General features: G+C 38.0%; 1 protein-coding gene across 2 annotated transcripts in view; it reads left to right on the top strand.

Moving 5' to 3' along the window:
- The window catches only part of CERT1 (ceramide transporter 1), an 84,754-nt gene that overhangs the window by 19,989 nt on the left and 41,480 nt on the right, over positions 1–23,285 (top strand). For both annotated transcript variants that reach the window (XM_029958983.1, XM_029958982.1), the window contains exon 3: positions 8,871–8,987. In XM_029958983.1, coding sequence (XP_029814843.1) covers positions 8,871–8,987 — 117 coding nt within the window. The remainder of the gene's footprint in view (positions 1–8,870; positions 8,988–23,285) is intronic.

The following is a 23,285-nucleotide window of genomic DNA, read 5'->3' as shown; positions in this document are numbered from 1 at the left end:
CCTGCCCAATCAGAACTTTTGCATACTGTAGATGGAGATAAAGTCCCCGTGGTACATATGAGAGGAATGTTAGGGAAGACTGTTTGGATTAGTCCCACCTCAAGCAAAGGCAAACCCATCCGAGGGATTGTTTTTGCTCAGGGACCTGGTTCCACGTGGTGGGTAATGCAAAAAGATGGGGAGACACGTTGTGTACCACAAGGGGACCTAATTTTGAGTGAGAATGGTCTGTAATGTTTCATTGTATATATATATATATAGATGTATATAGTTTTAAAGGGATATAGTTTTTAAAGGGGGTTAATTTGGGCATGACATGGATGGCATAGAATAAGGGGTGAATAATGTCCTAGTTAGGACAACTGAGATCAGTTCATCATGTATGGGTGTAACCCAAAACTGTGTATTCTATAGCCTTCCATGTCATTTCCCAGAAACTGTTGTCAATAGACTATTCGCACCCTCTGCCCACAGAGCCTGACTCCTCAGGCTATAAACTAGGTGTTAAGAGGTCTGTGAGACAGGAGGATGCTCCTGTCCTCACACCCTTTGTGAAACTCCCCGCCCTGAGGGGAGCACTAAGCATTCCTGCCTGAACTGGAGGATATATAATCTTGGAGGCTTGGAACATTTTTAACCCACTCGTGGGATCCAGAGGAAGGCTGCAGCTCATCGCTCTCAACCAGACTTAGACCACCACTGGACTGCGATCACCAGTTCTGGCCAGACTGCAGCAGCTCTCCCACCAGCAGGTTCTTCCCCTCTCCCTTTACTTTGGACTCAAACAGGGCCCAAGGAACACCACTTTGTTCAGGCCCCAGGGTACTGGGTTACACATTTGGGTTTTTGTGGGTTGAGACCAATTGTTTGTTTGTATTATTGTACTTACTGTATTATTTTAATAAATTGTTATTCTGACTTATAATCTCTCCTTTGAGTTGGGTTCATTCCCCCTGCTGGTTAACTTTTAAACCAGCACAATAGAGTTGTCCTGTTTATTTGCTTGTTCACAATAAGGTTTTCCTATACCCTGTACAAAAATTACAGCCAGCCAATGCAACTAAAAAGTGGGTTCTTCTTGGTTAAGAGTAACAAGGAAAGTCAAGACATTGTAGTGCAGTGTTTCTGTTGGGTTTTGCTTGGATTTTGGAACTTGGAAAGGGAAACCAGAATTTTGCGTTGTGAATTTTGACAGACCTAATTCCCCTTGACTTTTCTTGGGGCAGCAGGGGGCAAATACAACAGATAAGAGGGATTAGAATTTGCAACATTTTGAAGGGTTTCAGTACATTTTTAATGAAATATAAACAATGGAGTATAGTGCTTTCTCCAAGTTGCTCTATCTTGGCAGTTAGATCTGGGGTAGATATTTATATAAAAAGTGAAAAACCCTTGCAAAATTAATTACTTCAGTAACTTTAATGTTATACTTCTAAAGCCAAGTGTCTTCAAAAAGAAGTCATAGAGATAAAAAGATCTTGATGAACTTTTATGATTACACTAAGTGAACATGGTGAAGCTGGGGGCTGCCAGGCAGCCTCTGTGAGGAGACTCCAGGTTGTCCTGCAATGAACACAGCCAGTTCCAGTCAGCTTCACTGGACCCAGCACAGGGCACAGCTGAGCCCCTCAGCCATTGCGGTGACACCTCAAGGTAAACATAGTCAGGGGGCCAAAATACCACTCAGAAATGTGTGAGAAAGAGAGGAGTGAGGAAAAAGTGTGAGAAACAGCTCAGAGCAGGAGGAGATGCTCCAGCCACAGAGCAGAGGTCCCCTGCAGCCTGTGGAGGAGACCACTGTGCAGGCATTTCCCTGTAGACTGTGTTGAGAACTGCACCAAACCAGATGACCGCACTGCAGCCTGTGTAGGACCCAACAATAGCAGCTGGATATATCCTGACACAGGCTGCAGTCTCTGAAAAGCCCGTGCTGGAACAGATTTACCCTGAAGAACTGCAGCAATGGACAAAATCATTTCTGGAGCAGGTGAAGAGTGTGAGGAAGGAGTGGCAGAGTTAGTATTACTGACTGACCACAGCCCTCATGCCCCATCCCCTGTGCCTGCATTTTTAGTTTTGTCTCGTTTCTCACCATCCAACTCTAATTGGTCACAAATTAAATCAATTTTCACCAAGTTTGACCCTGCTGGCAGGAAGTGAGTGATCTCCCTGTCTTTATGTTGACCCATGAGCTTTTCAGTGACTCATAAAGAAATAAAGTAACTTGAGAAATACTTGTTCTTAGTATTTAATACTGCACAAAATCCAGTGTTTTGTAGACCTGTCTTGTCTGGTAAAATTCTAACCAAGCATAATATTATTTGATAAAACACATACTATGATTCAGCTTAAAGGATTTTTCCATTGATAATTTACATACTATTCATCATATAGAATACAACTTTTAAATCATCTCAGTGGTATTTCATTTCACTTTCTTTCTGTTCTTTTTTTTTTTTCTATAGGTTAGCATATTTTCAACCATTTTACATTTTTTAGTCAGAGGACATAATTTCTTCACAGTTTGGATCTGTCATGAATTAAATACTCTCAAAAATTATTTTAAGATGTGCACTTTTCAAAACTTGGCTGAGATTTTCCTCATGCTTTTTTCCAACTAACTAATCACAGGCCTTGCCAATTCCAAGCTGGTTTTTCATAGGAGTTGAAACAGAGTTTTCATATGTACTTTTAAAACTAATTTTTTCAATCATACAGCACAAATCTTAAACTTTTTATCTCTGTTTGGTTAGCACTTCAACATAGGTACATATAAGAAGCGCTCATATGAGTTTTCTGGCATCAAATAGGTTCTTTTTTTTATTTGTTCCCACAGTCAAAGTACACACTTTGGTATTAGTCTCACTTCTCAATAACTGCAGTGTTTTTCTTATTTCGATACACGCTGCTTACTGAAAATCATGGAGTGAAGACATTTTTTTTCTTTATTTGACCTTGTTACCTGCTACCTTATATCACTTTCCCTTTTTCTGTTGCATCAGGTAAGCTACCTTTTAAGGTGCTCAGCACTGTATTTCTAAAGCTCATCGTATAAGATGTTATGCTTTCTCTCTAACATAGGATACTGGTTTTGTCCATTGCATTGAAAATTGTCACATGCACATCTCTTCCTTTGTCTAGTTTGCTGCCTTCTGTTGTGAGGATGTTCCCTTGCTTGTGTGTGAATACAGTCCTCTTTCAAACTTATGTCTGTTTCAAAAGTAATACGATGTAAAAGATGCCATTTATTATATTCTAATAATTGCTTGTGCCCCTCTATCCTTTCTTGTCCTATCCGTATTATCCAGGAATGATCTCTTGGATTTCCTGTTGGAAACTAGAGAGGATAGAGGTGTTTTTGGCATTTGAATGAATACCTCCAGGTCCAGAACCCATTGAATGACCTATGAGCTTTTGTGGTAACTGCTCTGAACATCTTTTTTTTTTTTTTTTTTTTTTTTTTAAAGGAAGTGGTAGTTTGTTCAGGTACCTTGTAACTGGAGGATTTCAGGAAGTTGAAGAATGGTGGAAAAGGGACAATTTTTCCTGAATTCCATGGGAATAGCGGAAAAATCAACCAGTAGATAAATTGTACCTTGCATTATAGGACAGTGACACGGTTCACATGGGAAAGATTGTGTGTTTAGCTCTCTTGAACTGGGAAGCATTGGTTATGATAGTTTGGCTTGCATCTCACTTTCCAGGGTACAACTTTTCATGTCCAATTTCATAAGACATATTTAAGCTGCAATTGGTTTAAAAGTTTTGCAGGCTTATTAATGTGAAGGTTCATGCAGACAGACATCAGAGTTGCAAAGTGGTGTTCCGGTACTTCCCTGTCAGAAGAAGCAAAGGGCAGAATGTACCAACTTGTCTATTAAGTGGAAGAGAAGTGACTGGGGAGTGGTTTGTCCCTATGCACATGCTACAGGCGAAAAAAACCCATAAGTCTGTAAGCGTGGGCTACAGCATTTGCATCAGTGAAATATAAAAAACACTTTATGTTTTATGTAGGAAGAGTAATCTTAAGTCATTTTTACTTAGATAAGGCCTTTTTTGTTTCTTAAAGACTGAGTATTAGTATTTTTAATAGCTTCAGGTATTTGGATATAAGGCCATAATGGCCATGTGTAGGCCATTTTTTGAAGAAAAACTGAAGTTTGATTACCAAAACTTAAATTTGTTTTCTCAATTTTCAGTTACGTAACTTTTGACTGACAGTTTCCTCAAGCCTACCTGAAAAAAAGAATGTGAAGTTCTGCCAACTTGTTTTGAGTTGCTTTAAGAGAAGCAGGGGGAAACATCAGGTTTCATGTTTTAGCTTATAGCTACTACTAAAGTCTTTGATAATGATTGAAAGCTAACAATCGTTATTCCTTGTCAGAGGAGTTCAGATCATTCGAGCTTTTTCCATTAAGAGAGTTTTGTAAAACCTTTTAAGTAAATTAAGAAAATCAAAATGTATTACTTCACAAAATGCCTTTTCCAAAGTAATGATTTCTCACAATTTTGCAATATTTTTTTTAGAGGGAATAAAACAAGTAGTACTTAATATTTGCCTTCATTTTAAAATTATTCTTTTATGAATGTAGTTCTCTTTCAAGATATCATGTCTGATTATGCAGTCCACAGAAAAGTAAATAATGTGGTGGTCTAGCAGGATGAATGAGAATGAGCATTTGAGGTTTTATGGAATCTGGCTTAAATATGACTGGAATTTAGAAATCCAGGAACTTTATTCAGCAGTTGAATAGGTTTTCACATTTAGCTGTGGGCAAAATCAGTGTGCAGCTATACTAAATTTTTTATTCTTCTATATGAAAAGAATTAATTGTTAACATTGCAAATATAAACCTTCAAAAAGCTGCTATGTCAAAAGTTCGAGGATAAATAGCTATGTACTGCCGAACTAGGTAGGTACAATGCTTGTCTTCACTCAGTTAATATATGCTATTGCAATGTATAACACTAGTGTATTTGCAGACTGCAATTATATTCATAGCAGTATATGATACTGCTTTTTAGTAATTGAGAACTGTGTCACTAGCATAAATTCAACAGAGGCTATCATCTAGCTAGGCATTCAGATCTGAGAGAGAATAAAGAATGGGAGTTCTCATTTTCTGTAGGCCTCTATTGTTTGTCATGTGTCCTAGTTCCACACTCAGTATTTTCTTAATACAAAAAAAACCTTCAAAAATTTAAAATAATGTTAGCTTAGGTAAGTTTTAGTTCTGCAGTGGGAATAATGGCAGAAGTCCACTTTAATAATTGTAATATGCAGGCTTGAGTTGTATCTGCTGTGAACCACCCTGCCTTTCCTCTGTAGGGAAAACAAGAAATGCCTTTAATACCACTTGGAGTAGTGAAAGAGCAAGTGAAAGTTCCTTCATTCAAGGTGTTTTTCTTTTTTCCCTCCCATGGAGTACTCTTCCATGTTATGAAGTATATAAAAACACTTAAGACTTTCCTGTGTGATTTGCCTTAAGCACCCGAACCAGTGTTTTTCAAGCAGATATTGCTCTGAAGTTTGTTTCATGAATACATCAGGCTTTACAGCTGCATAGCAGGAAGGATTTTGTGGCAATGCAGTCAGCTATGACTCATGAGACCTGAGCTGGCTACTGACTTCCTCAGTAACTGTAGCCAAGTAAGTGTTTCTTCATGTAAACTGTTCTTGCTGGTTTAGAATTTAAGAGCTACTATCCTTTGGTTTTGGACAGAAGGGTCTGGGACACTTGAATGCTTGCAATTGCCTTTGTTTCTGCAGGATTCTCTGTGGATGCCTTGGAAGAAAGATTACAAGGCATACCAAAAGGGTGTTTGGGGATGCTGGAGTCCTCTTTCTTGCAGCATTTTCTTGCACAGAATTATGATTTAGCTGAGTTTTGGTTGGGTTTGGGGGGTTTTTTTGGTTTGGTGGTTTTGTGGGGTTTTTTAATGCTGGCTCTAGAAGGAGCTCTTGGTGCACACAGCGATTGCCTCTGCCACAGACAAGTCTGTCCAAAAGCAACTTGGAAAATGCTATAAGTGTTTTCTGGTTCTTCCATTCACAGTGTCTTATTGGTCTGGGTTTTATTGCCCAGTGCCCTCTCTATTTATTTATGTATGCTGCTTGAAACTGCTGCAGAGTGCGAAAAAGCAGCATGAAATGAAAATGTAGTGAGTTGAGGTCTACAGGAAGAAGGTGAAGAGAAATGGAAAAGCTTCCAGCAGGTGTAAAGGAGAGGGTCAGACTCGTCTGAGGAGGATGTTAGAAGGAAAACGGACAGATCTGAGAAGTTGTGAATGACACTTGGTGGTCTCTGCTAGATGCAGCTACAGACAACAATAAAAGCATTTATAGCAGGAGGGAAACCAAGGAAGTTTGTCTATAGCTCAGTGGGGAAGGGAATGTAACAGATGATACCAAAAGGTTACATACAGAAGTCTGCCAAGTTATCAATGAAAATGAAATGTGAACTCTTACTAATTGAGAAAAGGGATAATCGACAACAACCTGATTTGCTCTGTGTTAAGAAAAGAACAGGTCACATGCAGATCAGGTGTTTTGTCTTTCATGTTCAGTTAATACAGGGTTCCTACAATGAAGCATGTCTTAAAAAAAAAAAAAAAACAAAGGAAAAGAAGAAGCAGCAATGAGTTTGATTTCAGTTTCCAAAAATATGGAAAATAGGCAATTAATAAGTACTGTGGGATGTTAAATAGGTAACATGCATCTGTCAAAAGCAAATTATGTATCACCTGGCTAACTTCCTTTTAAAGCATACCATTGTAGGTGGTTATTTCTTATCTTTAAGCAAGTTGGTCTAATAGGACCACCTGATCAGCTGGATTTTTTGTAACATGTACAGTGAGCTGAATATAACCCTAGACCTGATTTATAGAATGTGCTGAATTGGAAGGGACCCATCAGGATCATCACGTCCAACTCCTGGCCCTACATAGGACAGCCTAAGAGTGACTCCATGTGCCTGAAAGCATTGTCCAAACACTTCTTGAACTCTGTCAGGCTTGGTGCTGTGACCATTTCCTTGGGGAACCTGTTCCACCCAACCACCCTCTGAATAAAAACTTTTTCCTAATATCCAACCTAGACCTCCCCCCCCTCAACTCAGCCTCATGCCTCGAGTCCAGCACTGGTCATGAGGGTGAAGAGATCAGTGCCTGCCCTTTCCACTTCCCCTCACGAGGAAGTTGTAGACTGTGATGGGGTCTCCTCTCAGTCTCCTCCACGCTGAACAAACCAAGTGACCTCTCTTCCCTGTCCAGCTGAGGAGGAGACAGACAGGCTTTGGTGGAACCTGGCACAGAGCCAGGGTCAAACCATCACATGTCCCTTCTCACATGCCCGTTATCTGATTCAGTGAAGCCAAAGTGGTGTATAGAGCCAGTTTTGAAAGTTGTTTGAATTGTATTAACTTGAAATGGGCAGGTATTAGGTAATTAGTAGCTGCAGTTGTTTGACTTGATTGTCAGTTTTTTCATTTGCTGGAGATTTTTCCCATGGAAAGTTTAAATTTCTTTAAATTGAACTTAGGTTCAGATGCTTGACCAAATATGTGAAGCCTTAAAAAAAAAAAAAAAAAACAAACAAAAACGAAATGAAACCTAATGTACTTTGTTAAACTTTCTACCTCATTTTTTAATTTTGTAGTTTGAATTCTGTTCTGCTTTTCTCCTTCCTTAGTATATTTAGAAAAAGAAAGATACTTTAGTGTGTAACTAGCTTCTTATTTCCAAATTCTTTGAAAAAAATTCTCACTAGCACTGGAATGGTGTGCACAACAAATGAGACTTGCTTTTAGGTTTTCTTTTGTGGAGTGTTTCATGAGCACTTTAGTCTGCAAGATGAACATATTGGCAGAGGGGTTCATGTGTTGTAAAGGATATTACCTACATGTGTAGACTTATCTTTAGCATCTGGTAGCAATATTTGTGGTCCTTTAGATCGCGTCGCTAGCCTTAATCCTGGAGCCTGTTAGCCTCCTACAGTTACTTTTAATTTGCATTCAAATTCAAAAAGGTATTTAGAAATATCTGTGTTATGTTTCTCTAAGAATAATTTTCGAGGGTGAAGGGTGTGGGGACTATTGGGCTCAGCTGAATGTTTGCTAAGGAGTAACTTTGAACTGACAGTGTTAGGATACAGGGCAGATTAGATCATTGTGTTCTTTTGCTGTACTTTTCTTACCAGCTTCATTGTAATGCTGGTAAAAGCTTATTAGCGTTTAAGGCACGTGAACTGTAAGTTAGATGCAGTTGAGTGGAGAACTTTTAAAAGATTGCACATGGCTCCCATTTATCTGTGAAATATACCTGGTGAAAACAGTTGAGGCAGAGGATGTCACAGCTTCCTTAAGTTCCTGCTCTGACTTGCTGTTTAGCTATGGTCTACTTTTATGGTTCTATCCTGGTACCTTTTTGCTATGATCTATGTATTCCATCTAAAATTAATACAGATAGCAGTAATGTTATGCTTTTTTTGTCCTGCTCTTAAATTAAAATGTGTGTGTGTATGTATATATACATGTGTGTGTGTATTTTTCTGTATAGTAGGTATTTTGCTAAAGGACTAGAAGCATTTGAAAAGATGAAACTTATTTCTATGTGGAATTTATTTATGAAAATTTTATTTAATAATTATATATTAAACAGGCTTTTCTATTTCAGAAGACCGGCATTTTTCATTATGAGAGTGTATGTTCATTATTTGAGACAAATTCTTAAAACGGAATTTAGAATCTAGGATGAATTCAAGACAACATAGATTAGATTTTCTAATTAGTGTTTAAGTTTCAAAATAATCTGTGAGGTAATATTGATCATGTTGCTAATTTTGTCTGCTCTTACACTCTTTTCTGTCACAGCCTCATGACTTCGATGAATGCAGATTTGATATCAGTGTGAATGATAGTGTTTGGTACCTCCGAGCTCAGGACCCAGACCACAGACAACAGTGGGTAGATGCAATAGAACAACACAAGGTATGCTGGGTTTTGTTTTCTGCTTTCCTTTCTCACTCCCTTGTTAGATCAAACATGGTGCTTGCAGAGTTGTAAGCTTCCCTGTACAGTCATTAAAGTATTGAAGGTATTTATGACAGCTAAAAGCTGCAAGATTGAAGCTGTGTGTTTAAATATGGTTCAAAGGAATTGATTTGCTTGTTCTTCATAGATAAGACTTTAGAAAACGGGGGGCTAACAACTGTGAATCTTTCTGCCCTAGCTTGAAACAAGAAAAGCTTGCATTATGTTTGAGTGACTTTTTTCATTGTTTTGTTCATCCTTTCTCACTGATTATTGAATTGTTTCTTATCTATCCAAGATGTTAAGCTTGTTAGTCTTAAAGTCAAATCTCGTAGGTTATCATTCTGGTTTTAGACTCCTCTCTTTCATCATTTGTCTGCTTTTAGTGTCTGATTACTGGCTTTTGTCTCCTTGTCTCTTATGGCACTACTCTTCATCAGCATTTTGGTTCACCTTTCTTGATCTATTCCTTATGTGTTTCAATGAAGTCAGTTAATTTCATTATAAAACTGGCTGACCTTCAAGCCCTTTTGGTCAGGTAGAAAGTACATAAAACATCCGTTATGTTTTCAGGTACAAGATAGGCAATGTCCCAAGGTGTAGAATTTAACTACAATAGCTAGCACAATGCATCTCTCAGTCTGGGTTGTACAGGTGTTGAAGGAATACAAATTAAAATAGATGTCGAAGTAGATGTGACTTTTTACCTTAAGCTTCTTAAAGTGTTGTGTAAATTAGTACTCCATGTAATAAGGAGGTTTCACCTCTTATTGGACCTTCCTTGCAATGAGCAGTACGTGTTCTTAAGTTTAAAGTGCTGCCTTTTGATAATGGTTCTCTAAAAAAAAATCATCTCAATTAGATTATTCATCCCTTTTTGTATAGCTTGGCATTTTGCCTTCACTTTGATACAGAGATAACATTAAAACAGAAAAAAATAAGTTACAAAATCAGGATGCTTTTCTGCATCTAGTGAAAAAATAAAAAGTGAACAATGGAGTGTTCTTGAGACAAACTACTGAAATTTGTTCCTAGTGCAGTACCTTAGAGACACATCTCATGAGGATATATTGAACAAGTTGCTGGCTATACATTCATAACACTGGCATTTCTAAAACTGCTTTACAGGCTTGGTGGTCTTCAGGTATGGCTTTGTGGGGACAAGGAGCTCAATAGCCCTAGGCTAAAATTCAGACTAGATTAGGTGAATGATTCAGCTGGGGAAATGCAGAACTTAACCTGAAGCCAGATAAGCAGAAATGCAGTCTGGGTTGTTGCATGCTACCATGCAGGAATGAATGAGGAAAAAACCCAAATCCTGTCTTGAACTCTGCTCAGCCCAACTTCAAACCATTTTCATGCTGGGTTTTTTTCCCCTCTTGTGAGGTTCACCTTAAGTGTTGCTGAGTTCTGAGCTGTGGTTTTATGGAATCACCAACTCATATTATGGAATTACTGAATGGTAATAGAGTTTGCCACTGTGTTAAATTGAAATTGTTTTTCTCTGCTACTTAAAAAAACCCAAACCAACTTGTATTTTTCAACACTGAAGTTTTTCCTGCATTAGTGCTCAGCCCCTGTCATGAGGTATCTGTTTGCATTCCTTTTTGTCTGTTATTAGTGGTAAGGTAAGCTTAAGTTGTCTCATTCAACCCTCTTTTCAGATCATTAGTGACTGTTGAGGAGCACAAGGTCTAGCATTCCAAAAGTGACCTCCCTTTGTGAAAAAACCTGATTAATTATGCAGGTTTTCCATTTCAAAAAATAAGGCTTCTTTTAATACTGATTTCTGTTTGGACAGTTTGAACTTCCATACTTTGCAAGAATTTGGTAGTTATTTAAATAAATCAATAAATTGTACCAGATCTCTGTTTTTACATTTAAAGGAATAGAATATGAGGGGTTTCTTGGTTAATTCTAGTACACATTTTTTTTCAGTATTTAGGGTTAATGAGTGCTTTTTTCATTATTTTAATAAAGTTATTTTTCTGCTTGTTTTTCAAAGAGTGAGGGTGTTCTGGAATGTTATATAAACAGAAGAAAAGTATGTCTACAAGTAGGAAGTGGTAATAAAATTCTTCTGTTTATGCTGAATTGACAAGAACTAGTTCAGTTTGTATCTTTCTATCCTAATGTAGTAACACTGGACTTGACTGTTCTGAATCTTATGGCTTTTTCAGTATGTGTAGTTTGCAGTTTCATGGCTACTTGACATTTTTCAGTTTCTTTCATTTCCTTTTTACTCTGCAGTGTTTACAGTATCTAAGGCAAATAACAGTTGTTCTCATTCTTAAATGGAAAGGAAAATATTATGGCATCTCACTTCTAAATAAACCACCAAAACATTTAATAGTAAACCACCAAAACATTTAATAGTAAACCACCAAAACATTTAATAGTAAACCACCAAAACATTTAATAGTAAACCACCAAAACATTTAATAGTAAACCACCAAAACATTTAATAGTAAACCACCAAAACATTTAATAGTAAACCACCAAAACATTTAATAGTAAACCACCAAAACATTTAATAGTAAACCACCAAAACATTTAATAGTAAACCACCAAAACATTTAATAGTAAACCACCAAAACATTTAATAGTAAACCACCAAAACATTTAATAGTAAACCACCAAAACATTTAATAGTAAACCACCAAAACATTTAATAGTAAACCACCAAAACATTTAATAGTAAAGGCAAGGAATACAGCAAAAGTTAATGCAGTCTTGTAACAATATCTTTGTCTCAAGTTAAAAGTATGTAATGAAATGTCAGAGTTAGTAGCATGTTTTTCCAGTGCAATATGCTGTTGTATTCATAATACAGTAGCAGCTTTGTGTGATAAATATAAGTGCAGAGGTGCATCTGTTCCTTCTAACTGTTCTTACAAAAATATAAAGTAATCTTATCACCATAAGCCTTAGAAAAGTGCTGTAGGCACATGAGTAAGTGTTTGATAGGATTTAACGTAAACCATAAGTGTCCAAATCCAGTATTCAGTCTGGTATTATTAATGGTTCTCAAAAAATGTGTTTCCAAATGTCTTGTTTCTGTATTTCCATTGAGAGGTTAGTGCTATATCCTATAATTTCTTTAGAAGTTTGTATGAAAAATATTTAAGAAACTATATTTTTCCAGTATAACTTTGGTGGGATCTGAAAAAAACATATTTACGTGGAATCTGGAGGTTAATCCCATTTTTCATTTGAATTTATATAATCAACACTTAAATGATCCTTAGATTAAAGTAACTCTTCATCCATTCTTTAATTTACTTCATCTCATGCAAGTTTTATACCTAAAAACTTGATTTAGAGTAGGAGAAGATGGGCTTTTATGAGACAAAATTACACTTAAAGTTCAGATTTGTGTTACTCTGAAATTTTGCTTACTCTGGAATTTTCTGAAGGAACATTTCTGGTCAGGTTACCAAAACTCAAGTGAAAGTTCCTTAACAAGCTGTTGTTTCTGCATAAAAATTATTTTTGTTTTAGAACCAGCTGATAAATCAGCTGATAAATAGTAATCTGAATAAAACTGAGAGGAAATTATTTCTTATACTAAACAGCCATTTTTATTAATGTGAGTCTACTGCTATATAAAGTATTTTTTTGTTTGTTTTTGAAGTTCTTTGTTGCTTACTGAGTGGGTAGGTAGTTCTGGTAGGCTGCTTAAGCTGTTTGCTAACAAAAGTATGTTTGTGAGACTTAGTGTAGCATGTCACAAGGTTGTTGATCTTCAGAGAATGAAAAATAGACTGAAACTTTATGACTGTTTCATTGTGCTCCTAACAGAGAAAACAGTGATTTTAAATTAATTTCATAATAAATGTAAGTATAAGCAGATATAGAAAAACTTCCTGCTTAGCAAAACCAATGAGTAGCTGATGGCTGAGAAATATAAAACAGCTAATGTTCAAGCATAAAAACTGTTCAAATTTGCAGGGTTTTGTGTCATTTCATTCATCTTTACTTGTACTGAAGTTCCCGAATCCTTACATTTCAAGTATAGCCTCTCAAATGTTTATTTATCTTCCTGAACTGTCTGAAATTACTGTAAAACCATCAGTGAGGCAAATGAGGAGTCCTTTCCTCTATGTAAGTGTTTCATTAAATGTATCGAGCAGGCATTTCTCTGGTATTAAAACATTGATGGTACTTGAGCACCAAGGTGTTTTGGAAAGTTATCCTTTTTATAATAATAATTTGAAGGACTGACTCCAGGTCTCTCTTGTGGTTTGAAAGTGGAGTTTGGAATTTCTAACCTAAGATGAGATAAACGGGTTTACATGCTGTTAGTTCAGTGCTGTGAGAAAATAAAGGGACTGAATTGCTGTTTGTTGTGATAAACCTCTTTATAATTAAACTTATTTTGAGCAAATTAACTTGAACTCTTGAGATCCAGATAATGATTTCTTGTAATGTTAATATACCACCAGAGTTGAGAACACGATTAGAATTTTTTTAGAATTGAATGCTTCACGAGAAACTTTGCCTCAGCTTAGGTTTGTCCCATTTTGTTCCATCTTTTTACTTTTTGGATACAGATTCTGCATGTGTTCATTATTTACTTTGTGACTTCAGCAAAATCAGTTGATAGTGTTTTAAATCTTGGATTTTCAAAACTTTTTGTCTTTCAAACTGAAATGCTGTTTTAAAGTCTTGCTGAACTTCTTAAAATACCTGTCGTTAGTGTGTCGAACTGGAAAAGGTAGTTTTCCAGAGGGATATCTAGATATCCAACAAGTTTGGCATGTAAGAAGTAGGGAGGTAGGTTCTCTTTTTCATTTTGAAGTCATAATATACAAGGTGTTTTTATCTAGAGCAGGAGACATGAATTTCAGTGTTTGACTGTGAAAAGCATTGGGAGGCTATCTTGAAGGAGTGACGGCTTTTTACTCTTAATTAGACACTGGGAGAGGAGTTAGCTAATTAGAATAGGATAATACAGAAACATCAAGAAGAGTAAAACTTATATCTCTTTTTTTAGCATTTTTTCCCTAACTAGCCTGGGGAGGGGGGGTATGGCAACCTTGGCATCAAAGATAGTTTAGCTTGCTACAACCTGTTTCTTAAATTATTGGTTGTCAAACCCAGCAAGATGTTTCACGTCCCATTTTTGCATTGTTTAAGTGTAGATCTAGTTAGATGGTGAAAAAACCAAAACATTGGATTTGGCAGGCTAGTAAAGTCAAATTTTTGAAAAAGTAAAGTAAGTATTGAAACAGTTGATTCATTTCCTTTATTAAACATTGTTACATTTCCAAACAATTAACCTAGAATTGGGATACTTAGTTCTGAGGTGATTATTTTTTGAATGCCTGTAAAGCCATCCATCTAAGAGAAGGTCACTCTAATTAAACCCACGTCCTGAGGACCTCGCTGTCAGCGTCCAAGCTCGCTCGGCCCTGGCAGATGAACCTCAGGATTAAAGGGTGGGTTCAGTTCCACGCATACTGCATCTCACCTAAAAATCCATTGCACAGGCCCGAAGGCCTTAACCACGTTTGCAAAGCCCTGTAAAGACACCTTCTACAAATGCAGTCACACAAAGATCAGAAGACAAAGGCACACACCTGCCTCCAAAACTGTACCCAAATTGACTCTCGCATGCTGGAACATCAGAACCATGCTCGATTCTGTGGACAGTGGACGTCCTGAGCATTGCTCTGCCCTAATTGCCCATGAACTGTCGCATCTCAGCATCAACATAGCTGCTCTCAGTGAAGTTCGCCTTCAAGAGGAAGGCAGCCTCAGAGAACATGGTGCCAGTTACACACTCTTTTGGTCAGGTAAATCCAGAACCGAAAGGCATCTCTCAGGAGTTGGCTTCATGATCAAAAACTCTATTGTCCCTAAACTCGAAAATCTGCCAACAGGTCACTCTGACTGCATTATCTCCCTACGCCTTCCACTACACAACAAGCAACACGTCGTCCTCTTTAGCATATATGCCCCAACTCTCCAAGCTGACCCTGCTGAAAAAGATAAATTTTACACTGACCTGTGTCGCCTTACCCAAAAGGTGCCTGCAGATGATAAGATCATTATCCTTGGTGACTTCAACACCAGAGTAGGAAAGAATTCTGAAGCCTGGAAAGGAATATTAGGCAAGCATGGTGTTGGAAACTGCAACGATAATGGTCGACTTCTGCTAGAATTCTGTGCGGAGCCACAGCTCACCATCACTAATACTATCTTTCAGCAGAAAAATAGTCTGAAGACAACCTGGATGCACCCCAGATCTAAGCATTGGCACCTCATTGATTATGTCTTGGTGCAATGGAGAGATGTCTGCGATGTCCACCATACCCGCGTGATGCCCAGCGCAGAATGCCAAACAGACCATCGGCTTGTGTGCTGTAAACTCAACTTCAATCTTAAGTTCAAACCTAAAAGGGGCAGTATCCCAAGGAGGAGACTCTAAGTTAACAATCTTCAATCAGCCACAGTGAGAAACAAATTCCAGGCTAATCTTCAAACTAGGCTCGAAAATCATTCAGTAGATTCTACAGATACCTCCCCTAAAACACTTTGGCTCCAAAGCAAAAACAGCATCCTGCAGCCCTCTGAAGAATCCTTAGGGTTCTCCCTCAAGAAGAACAAGGACTGGTTCAATGGAAAACAATCAAGAGATCCAGGAATTGCTGAGGAAGAAGAGAACTGCCCACTAAGCACACCTTGCACTGCCATCCTGTTACATAAGAAAAGCAGCCTTTCGCCTTGCATGCGGCGAGCTACAACAGAAACTCCGTGACATCCAGAGCAAGTGGTGGATCGATCTAGCTGAGAAAACACAATTTTGTGCAGACACAAGTGATCACAGAGGATTCTGTGAAGCCCTGAAAACAGCACATGGGCCTACATACCAAGCCCAAAGCCCTCTACTCAGCGCTGATGGTCAAACACTTCTAACAGATAAAACCTCCATTCTGAATCGATGGTCTGAACACTTTCAGACTCTTTTCAGTACCGACCGTGTAGTTCAAGACTCAGCTATTCAGTCCATCACACAACAACCGGTGAAATACGAATTGGATGCTGCCCCCACTTTAGGAGAAACCCTCAAGGCCATACAGCAGGTGAAAATCAGCAAGGCAGCTGGGGCTGATGGAATTCCACCTGAGGTCTGGAAACATGGGGGCCTTGCACTCCATGCTAAATTTCACGAGTTTGTGGTGTGCTGTTGGGAACCAGGCAAACTACCATCAGACCTTTGTGATGCAGTCATCATCACTTTGTATAAGAAGAAAGGAATTAAATCAGACTGCTCAAATTACCGGGGTATTACTCTGTTCTCCGTTGCTGGCAAAATCCTGGCAAGAATACTCTTGAACAGACTAATACCTGCTATAGCAGAAGGAATCCTACCTGAAAGCCAGTGTGGTTTCAGAGACAACAGGAGTACCACAGACATGGTATTTGTTCTCAGACAACTGCAAGAGAAGTGTAGGGAACAGAACAAAGGTCTCTATGTAACCTTTGCTGACCTCACCAAGGTTTTCGATACTGTGAGCAGAGAAGGTCTATGGCAGATTTTGGAACGTTTTGGTTGTCCCCCCAAGTTCCTTAAAGTGATCATCTCACTCCATGAGGATCAGCATGGCCAAGTCAGATATGGCAATGCACTTTCCGAGCCCTTTCTAATAACTAATGGTGTGAAACAAGGTTGTGTTCTTGCACCAACCCTATTCACAGTCTTTTTCAGCATGATACTCCAAAGGGCCACGGCAGACCTTGATGATCAGGACGGTATCTACATTTGATACCGTACTGATGGAAGTCTATTCAATCTAAGGCGACTGAAGGCCCACACCAAGACCTTAAACCATCTTGTCTGGGAGCTGCTTTATGCTGATGACGCCGCCCTTGTTGCTCACACAGAAGCAGCTCTGCAGCGTTTAACATCCTGCTTTGCAGATGCTGCTGAGCTCTTTGGGCTGGAAGTCAGCTTAAAGAAGACAGAAGTTCTCCATCAACCAGCACCTCAGGAAGTCTTCCTTCATCCCCATATCACCATTGGCCAATCAGAGCTCAAATCAGTCCAGCAGTTTAATTACCTAGGTAGCCTTATCTCCTCAGATGGTAAGATTGACGGAGAGATAGACAACAGGTTAGCAAAGGCATATAGTGCTTTTGGAAAGCTTCATAAAAGAGTTTGGCGAAATAAACACTTGAAGAAAAGTACCAAGATCAGTGTTTACAGAGCCATAGTGCTGTCTACTCTCTTATATGGATCCGAATCATGGGTCATCTACCGCCACCACCTGCGTCTCCTAGAACGCTTCCATCAACGCTGCCTCTGTACAATCCTAAACATCCACTGGTCAGATTATGTGACCAATACATCTGTTCTAGAACAAGCAGCAGTCACAAGTATTGAGGCCATGTTGTTGAGAACACAGCTGAGCTGGGCAGGGCACGTCTCAAGGATGAAGGACCAACCACCCCCTCCTTAAGATCCTGCTTTATGGTGAACTTGCCACCGGCTGCTGCAAGAGAGGAGCCCCAAAGAGAAGATACAAGGACTCCCTGAAACAACATCTCAGCCTTGGCCATATTGATCACTATAACTGGTCTACTCTGGCCTCCAATCAGGAGGTCTGGAGACACACCATCTATAACGCTGCTGATGCCTTTGAGAAAGCACGCAGGATCACCCTTGAGGAGAAAAGACAACACAGAAAGAATCGTATCTTGCAGAATATACCACCTAAGGAGTCTTTCTGCTGTGCCTTTTGCGACCGGACTTGTCTGTCTCGTATGGGCCTTTTTAGCCACCAACGCGCTTGTAACAAATGTGGGTAAAGCCCTTCCCAAATCTTTGTTCGCAAAGCCTAGCCATGATTTTCTGAATACAGATCCTAGTTCATAAATTAATGTAGAAGACTGCAGAGCAAACTTTAAACAGCATAATTGTGATTGCAGTTAATAAGGGCGTTTTAGAATATTGTTGAGGGGAAAAAAAAAATCAAAATCTAAATCTAAAAAATCAAAATCTAAAACTATCACCAGCCTGAAATATTCAGAAAATGCTTGTTAACTGCATAAAATGCAATTTTTTTTTTCTACATAACCTAAGGAAAGCTAACAGTTACCTTATATATAAAGTAATAAGAGTAATTAATTTCACCGTTATGGTCATCTGCATGGTTTGTTTTCTCTTGTCATTGTACTGTTCTAAAAGAAGGTGGTATTGGAGGAGAGAACAAGGGGTAGAGGTGACCTTTTGCTAGTCTAACATGAATGCAACACCATACAAAAGTAAAACTCACAATGGCTAAAACCAGAGCACCACAATATTGTACACTTCAGAAGCACCTTAAATGTAACAAAATACCCCACAGAGTACCCTTAAAGGAGTGCCCTCAAACTTCTGTAGTTGTTCCAGTTAGAAGGAAGGTTGAGTTAATGTTAGACTGCTTAAATCTTGTTGGTAATACAAATCAGCTTCTGGATAAACAGGGTGAAGGACATCAGATAAAATATTAAAATAAATATTGAAGTATTTCAAAAATTAAAATTTACTTTCTATCTATGTGTTATTTCTCTTATTAACTCCAGTATAAAGTTATGCAGTATTAACTTTTTTCAATCAGAGAAAGCCTTAAATTTCACTTTGAACTTGATTATAAGCACCCAGAGTTTCTCAGTTCCTGGTGTTTTGTTCTGTAATTGGAATGAGTCACCTTCAGACCAAGACCCAAGTGCATCTACCTGTTCCTTCAACCTATTAATGCCTTAGGAAATTTCACATTAACAATACCTAATGTCAAACTTTTGTTTGAATACTGTGTGTAAATATTGATCTATGAGATTATTTTTAGTTAATTGTGCTAAGAAAAAATTAAAAAATGGTAGTGGAGGTAATTTTCTCATAGTAGTATTTTACCGGCAGTGGGTGCCAGAGCAAAAAAATTTATGATTTGTTAATCAGGTCAGAAACCAATATCAGAGTTTCAATTTGTGAAATAGTGAGCTCAGGTTATCAACAGAAAGGGAAGATACAGAAATGTACTAGATTTTCACTTGTCCCTAGGCATTCAGCAATTGTGAGTAAAGCTGTAACACTCTGTGAAGACAGGGCCATTTTCTGCTTTTCTACACCTCTCTAATCCTACCCTAAAATGGATTTAATATACTGATAATGCCAATAAAGATATGCAAATAAGTCACTCCAAATCAGTTGCCTATCTGGACTGAAATTAGTAAGATAATTTAGAATGAATAGGAAAGTATATGCAGAGTAGGAATGATAGAGAAACATTTTGATTCAGCATACTGATGTAACAAACTTTTAAAATAGATACTCAATGAGAAGTGTAAATGTCTGCCATTAGCAAATAGTTTGATTTTGATGTTATGACCTTTGTAAATCTAAAATTTTTTTGTATCAACTTACTATATTGCTGACAACTAGACACTGTTAATTTCTAGCAAATGCTAGGAGTTCTAAAATTGATGAGTGAATGTTAATTATAAAAACAGTCTTGTTGATTATTTGTATATAAAAACTTTCCAAAAGTGTAATTTCAGATGCATCATTTAGGAAGGAGCAACAGGAATAGTGTCTGTTGCCATTTCTCCATCTACTTCCTCTCCTGGAGTTAGGTGTTGCAGTAATGTGTGATTTTTAACATATTTGGTTCCTCAGCAGTAGATGCTGAGGTCTGAAAAGGAAAAAAATTGTGGCTCCTTAAAATTTTAATTTTTTTACATTTCATCCTAATACCAGTTCCTCTGGCCATACTTCCCTCTGTGCCCATTCGCAAATAAGACTGGCTTAAGTGGAAACAACAGCGCAGATGAAGGAAAACACAGGAGATGTGGGAGTAGGTATATGTTGTTTAATCTTGATTTCACTTATCAAGTTCATAGTGAGGATTGTAGGAGTGTGACAATGAGGCCTCCTTTTGCCTTTGTTCATGTCCTAAGTGTTGGAACAAGTTTCTTAAGTAGTCTTGATGTCAGTTAGTGTTCCCTATCAAATTGATTTAGATTACTTTGTCCTTTTGTCTGCTCTGCAGCACACAACGAATTTTAAAATATTTCTATTTGATGCTGACACTTGGATTGCATAGCACACACTGTTAGTCTCCGTGGTAATGCGTCTTGCCCAGAAGGTAGTGTCCCACTCCCACTGTGGCATTGCAAGGCTCTGACTTGCAGCAGCAGTGAAGCTTGCCTGAGAGGCGGCTGGAAGACAGATTAAGATATCTATGTAAAGCTGTAAGGGGTTGTGAAATCATTTTAGCCTGTTTCTGCTGTTCAAGTGATTTCTTGCCATCCTCATAAAAATATGAGTTTTCCTTCATCGACTAATCTTACAATAAATCTGGAGATGAGATTATTGCCTTAATTTTTGAAACGCTTAAAATTTCTTGTCTTTTGCTAGAACAGTTTCCCATTCCTCAACTGTTATTAATGTAGATGTCTTTTACAACTTTCTGATACCTTGTACGGCTCTCTTCCAAACTCAGTCCTCATCTTTCTGTGAGGTACAGAACCAAAACTGAACTCAGTCTTCCTACGGATGATCCTGCACATGTTGCATAGAACGTAGGAGTATTTTGTGGATTGCGTACACTACCTTGTTTTCCGACACCATGAGTTTTTTAACTTATTTATTCAGTTTGAGAACCACTAAATCTGATTCATCTCTAGAACTGTCTGCAGATTGTTACTTGTCCTGTAGTTGTACAGTACAATATTTCCTAGAACCAAGTAAGCTTTGAACTTCATTGTTCTAATGTGTACCTAAGTGTTAAGTTTATGTTGCTCTTCAGTCTCAGCTTCAGTCTCTCCAGCTCTGCTACCTTGGGTTTTGGTTTCTTTCCAGAAATAATTTATTGTGCTTCTTGGTTTATGTTCCATTTCTTAAGTGATTGTGCTTCCTTTAGTACTTTGTAAAGTATAGGGATTGTCTGTTTGAAGAAAGGCTTGACATTTAGCAGTATCTCAGTTGACAGCTGAGTTTGCGTGTTATTCTTTTGGGAGATGCTAATCTGAAGCTGTGCACTGAAGACAATTTTACATGTTTATATCCTTGTGAACTGTGATCATTGTCTGCCATATGTTCCAAATTAAAAAATATACTCCCCATCTATCAGAGCGTTAACAGATAGTCTTCTTAATCTTAGTAGAGGTCTTGAACTCCCCTTTTCTCAAACCCCTGCCCTCAAAAGGTAGTGAACTTAGTTGGTATGGTTTACTCCTATCTTTCCCTTAAATTAGCTAAATATACAGATTAATTGAGATTCAAATGCACAGAAAAGTTCAAGTAAATTTTTGATCATGCATGGCCAGGCTGGTGAACTAGGGTGTTCTGAAATAGCTAAAGGATGCCTGAAAATTACAGTTCAAATTGCAAATGAGCAGAGCATTGTCGTGTGGATGCAGGACCATGTGAATGAAAACACTTTCCTAAGTGATTACTCTGTATCAAATAACGTTAAAGGCTTGTGACACTACTGTTAAGCTGTTAAGAGTATGTCAGTTATTATTTTTGTGATGCTATTTAATGAAGGCTGATATACATGGCTAAAGTAAACTTGGTCCCAAGACTACTGCCGAGTCTTGAGAGGATCAAAGTAAACTAGCAGAATCAACTTGCAGCTGGCTATGCAGTAAATAACCAGTCTCGTTGCTATAAACAAGCAGATTTCTAGTAGTAACCTCAAAGGTGTTATTAATTCCCTTTGTAAAAACAACTGTGATAGATCATTTTGATAGTGTATACTTTCATTTAATAGAAATAAGGGGAGTGTCAAGGTCGTAAGTGGCAGAATGACACACAGTAGCTCTAGGAGCTGAACTCTCCGAGGCATGTTTTCTCATGGTCTCCCTGAAAGCGGTATTGCTCATGGAGAGAGACTTGTATTAAGCTTTACTTCAGTAGTAAATGCCCCTTCCCATTAGGGTAAACTCCTGATATCAATAACGGGAAATAGAGAGCTGCCATGTAGAAGTAGGGAGTGGTAAAACAGTTATAAGTTGGCACTTGCAAAATGCTGTATGATGATTACTCAGAATTATTACTCATCACCTTAAAGTACTGTGCATTAATAGTTTAATAGAAAAGTCTTGGATACTCTATGTGCCTCAATCTACCAAATGTGGTCTTTTTCACTTTTTAAAAGAAAACTTTTAAGAAGTGTTTTTTCTTCAGTGGGCTTCATTACAGTGAAACTCAATGAGATGATATTAACAGACCGTAGCTAATACTCTGGCCCTGGGGAGGAGTGCTCAGCCACCTGGGTGGAGTGCTCAAGTACCAATAAGACATAGTTACATTCATCAGAGATAACTTTTTGGCTCTTTTGAGAGGTACACACACCAACATCGTCATCATCCAGTGAACCTCCTGAAAAAGAGAGTAACTTCAGGAGCTGCCGGAATTTTTTCAAAAACACAGCATGACCTCTGTTGTTTTAATTAATGTCCACTTGCCATTGGAACCTCTTATTCTTCTAATATAATTTTCACTGTAGGTCTTTTTCTCTCTCTGGATACAGATCAAGCGTGTCAATACACATTTGCTGTTACTTTAATGTTGTCTGCATGCATGGACTTACTCCAGAGGAAGCAAAATTCTGCTCTTGAGCATACCTATTTTAAATGAGAGGAAAGGAAGAAGGGTTTTAATATTTAACTGCGACTATTAAATGTCCTGTATTGATTGATATGAACATAGGCATCAGAAAATTGGGGGAATGAAGGGTGGAATAGAGAGAGGTGTCCATCTTTCAATCCCCCACTCCCCAGTAATCTGAAATAGCTTGTGAGGATTTGTGTATTACTGTAAAATTGCTTGTTTAAACAAACAAATACAGCTGAGGCTGCTCATCTGATAAGAATTACTTTTCCTAATGTACAGTAGGATTCTGCTACAGAAACTTGTCAATATTGTAGAGAAGTTGTGCTTTCAGGGGAAGATTAGATGGATTACTCAAGCTATTATTCCTTTACCAGCAATATCAGAAGTTTCTTAAAATTAAATTGAATGTATTCTTTCACAGCTGAAAACTAAGCTTGGGTATGTCTTCCTATTCCATTATTTTAGCACTGTTATCAGCAGGAACTCTTTCATACATATGATATTGCAAGTCATTTAATGTTACTAAATTTGCTCAGTCCACTTGTTGCTGAAAACTGTATTTCCTGAAAGAAGACTTTAGGGGAATGCCAGTGAATCAGCAGTTTCAGTTGACTATACAAGCATGTTTGCTGCATCAAACCTAAATGTTGTCA

Source organism: Manacus vitellinus, unplaced genomic scaffold, assembly GCF_001715985.3.
Source record: "Manacus vitellinus isolate BGI_N305 unplaced genomic scaffold, ASM171598v3 scaffold_18_pilon, whole genome shotgun sequence".
NCBI lineage: Eukaryota > Metazoa > Chordata > Aves > Passeriformes > Pipridae > Manacus > Manacus vitellinus.
Note: the sequence above shows the minus strand (reverse complement) of the source record. Positions and strands in the feature narration are given on the sequence as shown.